The sequence below is a fragment of the Ranitomeya imitator genome, chromosome 2 (genome assembly GCF_032444005.1).
Source record: "Ranitomeya imitator isolate aRanImi1 chromosome 2, aRanImi1.pri, whole genome shotgun sequence".
Classification (NCBI taxonomy): Eukaryota; Metazoa; Chordata; class Amphibia; order Anura; family Dendrobatidae; genus Ranitomeya; species Ranitomeya imitator.
In genome coordinates, this window is record NC_091283.1 from 499,665,448 (window position 1) to 499,673,870 (window position 8,423).

Sequence of the window (8,423 nt, forward strand, 5' to 3'; positions counted from 1 at the left end):
TGTGGTGTATGAAGGAACAGGAGGTGCAGGTACGGATATGAAGTATGAAGGAACAGGTAGGGACCTGTTCACATAGGAAGAGAACTGCAAGGCTGCAAATAGGAGTGGTAGAGCAGCAAGTGAAGCTAGGCAGAGCGGAACCACAAGGAATGCAGAGAGAAGCTGCAGTTAGATTTCTGCAGAAGCAGAAACTAAGCAGAGCAGAACCGCAAGGAATACGGAGGGGAGCTGCAGCAAGAGATTTCTGCAGCATCAGGAGCGGAGCAAAGTAGAACGGAGCAGAACCGCAGGAGTGCGGAGCAGAGGCAAAACCGCAGAGAGACAAGGGTAGAATCACAAAGTTCAGAACCAAGAGCAGAGTGAAGTCACAGAGTGCAGAGCCAAGAGCTAAGTGAAGGCTCAGAGTGCAGAGCCAAGAGGAAAGTGAAGGCACAGAGTGCAGAGCCAAGAGCAAAGCAAAGGCAGAGTGCAGAGACAAAAGCAGAGCAAGCCCCAGAGGGCAGAGCAAAGGAACAGGTAGCAGAGCAAGAAGCAAAGCAAGGTCGCAGAGTGTGGAGCTGAGAGCAGAGCAGAGAGGCACTGCAGGGAAAGAAACCACAGACATGGAGACAGAGGTAGGACAAAGTTCAGACAAGGTAATGGAACAAGATAAGATATAAGAACAAAGACACAGGGACCAGGATATACAGCCTCCAGGAGGGCAGACAAACAAGATACAAGGCAAAGCAAGGAGAATGGCCTTCAGAGAAGGCAAGACACAGAGCAAGGCCTGGCAGCTCAGAAGCAAAACACAAACTGAGTTAACACATTGCACAGGCCCAGTCCACATGATGGAGCTGTCCTAAATACTGGAGGCCTCTTGGTAATTGGTCAGGAACAGATTAGACAGGTGTGCCCTGATTCTATAAGAACCAGAGAGTTCTGACACCGCTCCCTATGCACACAGCCAGGAAGCATGCAGAGAGCAGAGGCACAGAATCTGGAGCTGGCAACAAACAGAAACCACAACATGACCTGGAACAGTGGGTAAGATAGTGTGAGAGATGAGAGGCCATGCAGTGATGCCAGCAGAGTTGTTACAATTTGTATTGTTTAAATGTGTGCACGAGTATGTACTGTACTGCGAGTGTGTTAATATACTCACCGACTGCAATTCTCTCTGGTGCCCAGCGCCGTTCTTTGTCTTTTTTCAGTGAATGAAACCTGCAGGCTCACTCTATGCTTAATGCATGAACCATAAGTCACTGCTATAATGAAAGCCTATGAAGCCTCGTTATGATGCTCCATAGACTTTGTAAAAGTCACTTCTGGGTCACACAAAAATTCTACAGAGGGTGACATCATTCAGAAGAGCAGAAGTGCAGCACTAGAACCCAGAGAAAGCAGTAATAGTTGAGTATATCAATACTCTCACCTCACTACATCCACATGCATACACATTTATCCAATTAAAATGTAGGTGGGAGTGCTTCTTTAATACTTTTCAATATATAAAAATGGTATAGGAAAGTGGAGCCCTAAACCATGCCCAATTTATAAATGGCGTGCACCACAATATTTTGAGTAAATAATGGACTAATGTAAGCCAACAAAGACGTGAGGAGTTACAGAAATGTATCTGAGATTTCATTAATAGAGAGCATCATAGAGATAAATTTGGTGCATCTTCTGCAAGATTATCACAAATGAGCTATCCTGGGAATGGAAATGTCTGTTTGACAATAATCTTGCAGTAAAACAGGCTGCCGATCGCTTAATGGGTGAGCAAAATGGTTGTTCGTCGGGTGAGATGATCTTTTGAGATGCACAAAAGATCATCGTTCTCGAAAGCACATTATCCTTTGGAAATAGGACTCGCACTACTGAACACAGATCGTTCAGTGCACATCGTTAAGAGTGGTCTTCTTGTGTTAGGCTATGTTTCCACCGTCAGGAATCCCTGCCCTTTGGACACAGCGATTACCCCCGCTCCGCCCAAAGCGCTGCCCCCTGTTGCATGTGCGGTGATTCTGCATGTGTTCATTGAACACGTACGATGATTCCGCATGTGTTCATTGAATGCATGCGAAATCACCGCATCGTATTCATAGACTGTGTTATTTATCTTGTGGAGATGGAGCGTCTCTGCAAGATAAATAGACATGCTGCAGTCTGGAAAGATGCGCCGCATGTCCGGTTACGCAGGGCCGCCGGATGCGGTCCAGCACACATAGTGGAGATGGGATTTCATAAAATCCCCTCCACTATGCTGTAACATTTGGACGCTGCGGATTGGATGCTGCGGAATCCGGACAGTGGAAACATAGCCTTAACAGGCTATGAAACAAACACTGATCGGTATATGTTTACCAATCACTGATCAGCAGTTGGTCATTTAATGCGGCTTGCTTACTTCATGCAAATGAATCTTAAATCTGAACCATTGTGTATATATAAGACTCACCGTGCATTAGTATGTCAAGATAATAACCTATTCAGGTTACTGATACTTAGATTTGATGGCCATTTATAATAGTTATATTAGTGTTTTATGTTGTTTAAAACAAATGCCTCAAAACTATTTGCAACACATAGGAGAAAGAAAAAAATGCAAAAATTCAAAGATACCTATGGTATATATTTCATAAATCTTCAGGAGAATTCAGATTATCCCTTAAGGGAATGTTTCTAAAACAAATGAGTCAAGGAAAGTTGAAATGTGTTTATCCTAAGGCAAAAAAGGAAAGAATGTGAATGATCATCTTTAAAATCAGTTACTGACCAATAAGAAGCAATTCTAAGATATGGCTTTGGTCCAAGGGGTGTGAAGCCTGTTATAGAATATGACCCTTCACCTGTGCTATAAATATGGTTCATCCACCAAGGTTTTTTGCACTCCTGACTCTAGTTGTGTAGGATCCTTCTTCATAGTCACCTCTAGAAACCAATCATCGCCACCATGAGATCCAGCCATGCCAGCTCCTCCAGATTGAGCAGTGGTGTCTCATCCAGGCTTTCTGATGGAATCTACAGAGCAGCCAGTGTCCAAGGTGGTGGATATGGAGGTGGGGCAGGCTTTAGCTCTGGAATTGGTGGTGGAGCAGGCTATGGCTCTGGATTTGGTGGTGGAGCAGGCTATGGCTCTGGATTTGGTGGTGGAGCAGGCTATGGCTCTGGATTTGGTGGTGGAGCAGGCTTTGCCTCTGGATCATCCTTTGCTGTCAGTGGTGGTGGCGGTGGAGATGGATTACTTTCAGGAAATGAAAAGTATACCATGCAGAATCTAAATGATCGTCTTGCAAACTACCTTGATAAAGTCCGATCCTTGGAGGAAGCAAATCAAGATTTGGAAGTTAAGATCCGTGACTGGTATACAAAGCAAGGGTCTGTGACAGTACGTGAGCAGAGCTTTGCTGGCTTCTACTCCACAATTGATGACCTACGTGATAAGGTATGAATCATACTATTGTGATAAAGGGAGAAATCGAGTACTTTCAACACAACACAATATAGTTTCCATATAGTATCTATCTATCTATCTATCTATCTATCTATCTATCTATCTATCTATCTAGATTGTATTGCCATTCAAGTGCATCAATTCTTGAATTTATTTAATCTTTTCTATGTGTTTTTCTTACAGATCTTTGTGGCAACAATCAACAACTCAAAAGTGATTTTGGAGATCGATAACGCCAGACTGGCTGCAGATGACTTCAGACTGAAGTGAGTATGTGATAGATAGATAGATAGATAGATAGATAGATAGATAGATAGATAGATAGATAGATAGATAGATAGATAGATAGATAGATAGATATGGGATAGATAGATAGATAGACAGACAGACTGACTATCTATCTATCTACCTATTTTTCTAGCTCATATCTATCTATCTATCCCATATCTATCTATCTATCTATCCCATATCTATCTATCTATCTATCTATCTATCTATCTATCTATCTAAAAATCCAGAAAAATTGGAGGCAGCACACAGTTTTGTAGTGAAAAGGAGCTATTTAATCAGCCCAGAATGCGACGTTTCGGTCCCAACAGGAATTTTTCTATCTATCTATCTATCTATCTATCTATCTATCTATCTATCTATCTATCTATCTATCTATCTATCCCATATCTACCTATTTTTCTATCTCATATCTATCTATTTATCTATCTATCTATCTATCTATCTATCTATCTATCTATCTATCTATCTATCTATCCCATATCTACCTATTTTTCTATCTCATATCTATCTATCTATCTATCTACCCATCCCATATCTACCTATTTTTCTATCTCATATCTATCTATCTATCTATCTATCTATCTATCTATCTATCTATCTATCTATCTATCTATCCCATATCTACCTATTTTTCTATCTCATATCTATCTATCTATCCCATATCTACCTATTTTTCTATCTCATATCTATCTACCTATCTACCTATCTATCTATCTATCTATCTATCTATCTATCTATCTATCTATCTATCTATTCCATCCGGCTAGCTATCTTAATTTCTTTTGTTTGTTATTGTTTTAATGTTATTTCTTTCTTTGACCCCTTTATTCATTCCAACTTATTATGGCTTAAAACATTCATGTTCTAAATCCATTTTATGCACAATAAAAGTAATTTGCATGCTCCAATAATTTAGCAAAATCTTCTTCAGTCCAACAATAAAAATGTCAGCTATAGATACCTGTTGGAGGTACATAAATGATCTCATTCCCCAATCTTTAGGTATGAGAATGAATTTTCCCTTCGCCAGAGTGTGGAGGCTGATATCAATGGACTTAGGCGTGTGTTGGATGAGCTGACCATGACAAGATCAGATCTGGAGCTCCAGATTGAAGGTCTCAAGGAGGAACTGGTTTACTTGAAGAAGAACCATGAGGAGGTAGGTGATAATAGGGAACAATGAGTCTTTGACGCCACATAATGTTTCTTCATTCCACGTCTTCAATTGACTTTAATAGAGAACAAATATAATGTGTAGAAATTTCTCATTCTGATATCCCCAATTTTGTGACCCAGTGATGAATCAAATTTACAAAAATCAGGCCAACAACACCAATCTGTGCAATATGTACATTGCCTGAACAATCCTCACACACATAACTATCTAAATTATTTCATAGACTATTATTATTATCTAATTATACCAACACCAATAGTTAATTGTTTTCCATGTGCCTGGTACAATACCATGAAAAAACAAAAGTTAGGGATACCAACTTTCACTCCAATCCTTTTGGGACATGTCAAATTTGACACATGTAACTAAATACTATATTAATCGACCTAGAAGCTCTACTACCACCATAATGGATTAGGCCATTCAATAAGCATAGACAGATACTGTGCAGTGATGTTTAGGAATAATACACAGTGTATTAATCAATGTCTTATCCTTTTTGCGCTGACATTTAAGGATTTTTTTCCATTATGAATTTTCAGGAAGTCAGCGACAGCAAACAGCAAGCTGCTGGCACCGTCAATGTAGAACTGGATGCTGCTCCTGGAGTTGATCTCCTCAAGGCCATCAATGACCTTAGGGAACAGTATGAGCATGTTGCAGAGAAGAACAGAAGAGAGGCTGAAGCTTGGTTCCTTGGCCAGGTAACATAAATCAATTTCTGAACTTTTTATCTCTTGGATACATATATCTAGAAAAACCTTTTTGTTATACAAAAAAAGAGTGTTGAAGAGTTGACCATGTTGATTAAACAATTAGTTCCTTTGACCAGTGGCATCTATGCCAAAATCTAGACATTTTTGGACTTGCTGAATGATTTTTCTTGGCTGCTAGTTTCTTGTATTGAAAATGTTAATGTAGATTTAAAGAGCTCCTGTGGGTGCTGTAAGGGAAGTGTTGTAGTAAATGGTGGCTACACGCTGGCTTTATGTGTTGACTCAATTATGGGAGACTCGAGTGGGGAATCAGTTTCTATGATGTCCATATATCCTACTAGACAGGCTTGTATTCATAAGATAAGTCCTTTAAGATGATTTTGCTGCAAAAGTATACTCTGGATTTAACAGCCAGGTTAGCTTGATGGCCAGCTATATAACTGTGTGGTTTACAGAATGGCTATTTTAATACAGGAACCCTCATCTGGATACTTAGAGGACTGGTCCATAGCCAGTTATGTTGATGATATTTAGGGTAAGGCTAACTCAAATTGTCTTCTGACATTTTAGGTTGAAAGCTTGCAGAATGAAGTTGTTACCAACACACAACAAGTGCAATCCAACAAATCTGAGAGCTCAGAACTTAGACGCAGTTTTCAAGGTCTTGAGGCTGAACTTCAGTCTCTGCTCAGCGCGGTAAGTAAAGTATCTGAAAAAAATGTTATTTTGTTTAAAAAGGAGATCTGTTAGGTCGCTCAATGTGTCTATTTTTTAAAATACTTGTATTCCTGATAAAGTATGAATTCCCCATCATATTTTCTTAGAACTGTATCCCTGTCATTCTGCCTAGGTTATACCATTCCCTTTAGGGCTTTCTGCCTTTCTAGTCTGGTGCTACCTGTACTGATTGGACAGATATTGGAGGGTAAAGAGGCACACCCCTTTGATAAGGGGCGATAGTTAACAAGCAGTTACAAAGTTCTAATAAAGCTCTAAAATTATTTTAAAGTGATTGCAAATATTTATTATAACATTTTCGAAAACATGTTAAAACCAGAATCAACTTTTTTGTACTTCATCAGCGTGACTCTTGTTGATGGGTTGTGTCTGGTATTGGCAACCGCAACACTGGCACTGTTACTGGAAAAAAAATAAATTAAGTATAGATAATCATCTTTTAATGAGACACTGATTCCAAACTTATCTCCTACAACAGAAAGCCGGCCTGGAAGCTTCATTAGCAGAGGTAGAAAATCGCTATGCTGCACAACTTCACCAGATGCAGTCTATTATCGGCAGCATTGAAGTACAGATTAGTGATCTCCGCTCAGACCTTGAACGTCAAAACCAAGAATACAGAACCCTGCTGGACATCAAGGGCAGACTGGAGCAGGAAATTGCCACATACCATCAGCTCCTTGAAGGAGAGGGTGGAAAGTAAGTCTTGTTCCGTCCATTGTCCAATATCTATCAGTGCATTATTTTACTTAGTACTTCACTTAATTTATAGGCTCTGTTAGAGTAAAAAGGATCTTTTTTTAACTGATACTGATGATTGCTATTGCAGCCATTATATCCTCTATTCTGAAGGTCATTTAAAAGTTTGTGAATTTATACTTTGCAACCTTCCGTTTTAGCATGTTTGGTCACAAGTCAATGGCCACCAAACTTCGACCTACACGTGATTTTCATGTCCAAATCATAGATAGTAATTTGGCTATTATTGCCAGACTGTTCGGAGTACAAGCTGGGTATGAGACTGAAGGCCCAAATACACATGAGACAGCTGATAACTCCCTTCGCAACTTCCCCATACACAACATTACGTGGTTAAGCCAAGCTTTCCTATGTTTTCTATGAGATAGCCACTGCAGATGTTGGAATTCCAGTGGCTGGATCTTTCTCTCCACCGACATCATCTGTCGGCTTCAAAATCAGTTTAATCTGTATGGGGCCATAATGTACCCTGGCAACTTCACGTTAGGCTGTCCTTCAAAAATTTAATTGACTTAATGGTGTCCCATACTGTACCAAGCATCATGACTCATGTTCTTCTATTTCATATCTATCTATCTATCTATCTAACTATCTATCTAACTATTTATCTAATCTTTAAAATATTTTTCCTTTTCAGAATTGCCAGTGGAGAATTTCAATCAGGTAAGAATCATAATCTTAAAAAATATGTAATGCATTTGCGAAGTGTATCAATCACTATTGACATTACATTATAAAGCCTGAATAAAAATGTAAATTAACAGATTCCATTTCTTCTCCAGGATCCAGCACATCCTCCACTACTACCACCAAAGTGCAAGCAATCATCAAAGAGGAAGTTGGCGGGAAGGTCATTTCCACCACCAAAATAGGCAGATATTAAGACCATTTTGTCAAGTCAAGATTTATGCATTGGTCTATGAACCTGAAGTCAAATCTATGTTCAGTCTCATTGCACAATGTTATGCAATAAAAGATATTTACGGATTCTGCCCAATGCTATCAAAGACCAAAATGTCATTTTGTTTAAAATTTGGGTCTATCAAATTAAATTGGAGGAAGTATTTTATGCTTAAAACAGTATGCCAATATAACATGACTGTTGAAACCAAGCACAGGCACTTGGTGCACCTCTGACTTGGCTAAACAGGTCAGTACACCTTACAAACCTACTGGTTTTCCATATGTCTCCTCCCTCTCTCTCATGATTGAAAATTCTGGATTCACAGGAGATATAAAAGGATGGAGATAGATGGAAAAGAAGTAGGTGGGAAGGGACACCTAACAATTGGCCATGCAAATG

The 8,423-nt window shown here is 39.5% G+C and overlaps 1 protein-coding gene across 1 annotated transcript; it reads left to right on the forward strand.

The window, feature by feature from the left end:
* The first annotated feature begins 2,855 nt into the window (after positions 1-2,855).
* Positions 2,856-8,112, forward strand: LOC138664664 (keratin, type I cytoskeletal 15-like). Its single transcript, XM_069751560.1, has 8 exons — positions 2,856-3,430; positions 3,623-3,705; positions 4,733-4,889; positions 5,450-5,611; positions 6,194-6,319; positions 6,840-7,060; positions 7,758-7,783; positions 7,903-8,112. Exons 1-8 carry the CDS (start codon positions 2,939-2,941, stop codon positions 8,001-8,003), a joined length of 1,368 nt encoding a protein of 455 aa, XP_069607661.1. The 5' UTR covers positions 2,856-2,938; the 3' UTR covers positions 8,004-8,112.
* Positions 8,113-8,423: the final 311 nt, after the last annotated feature.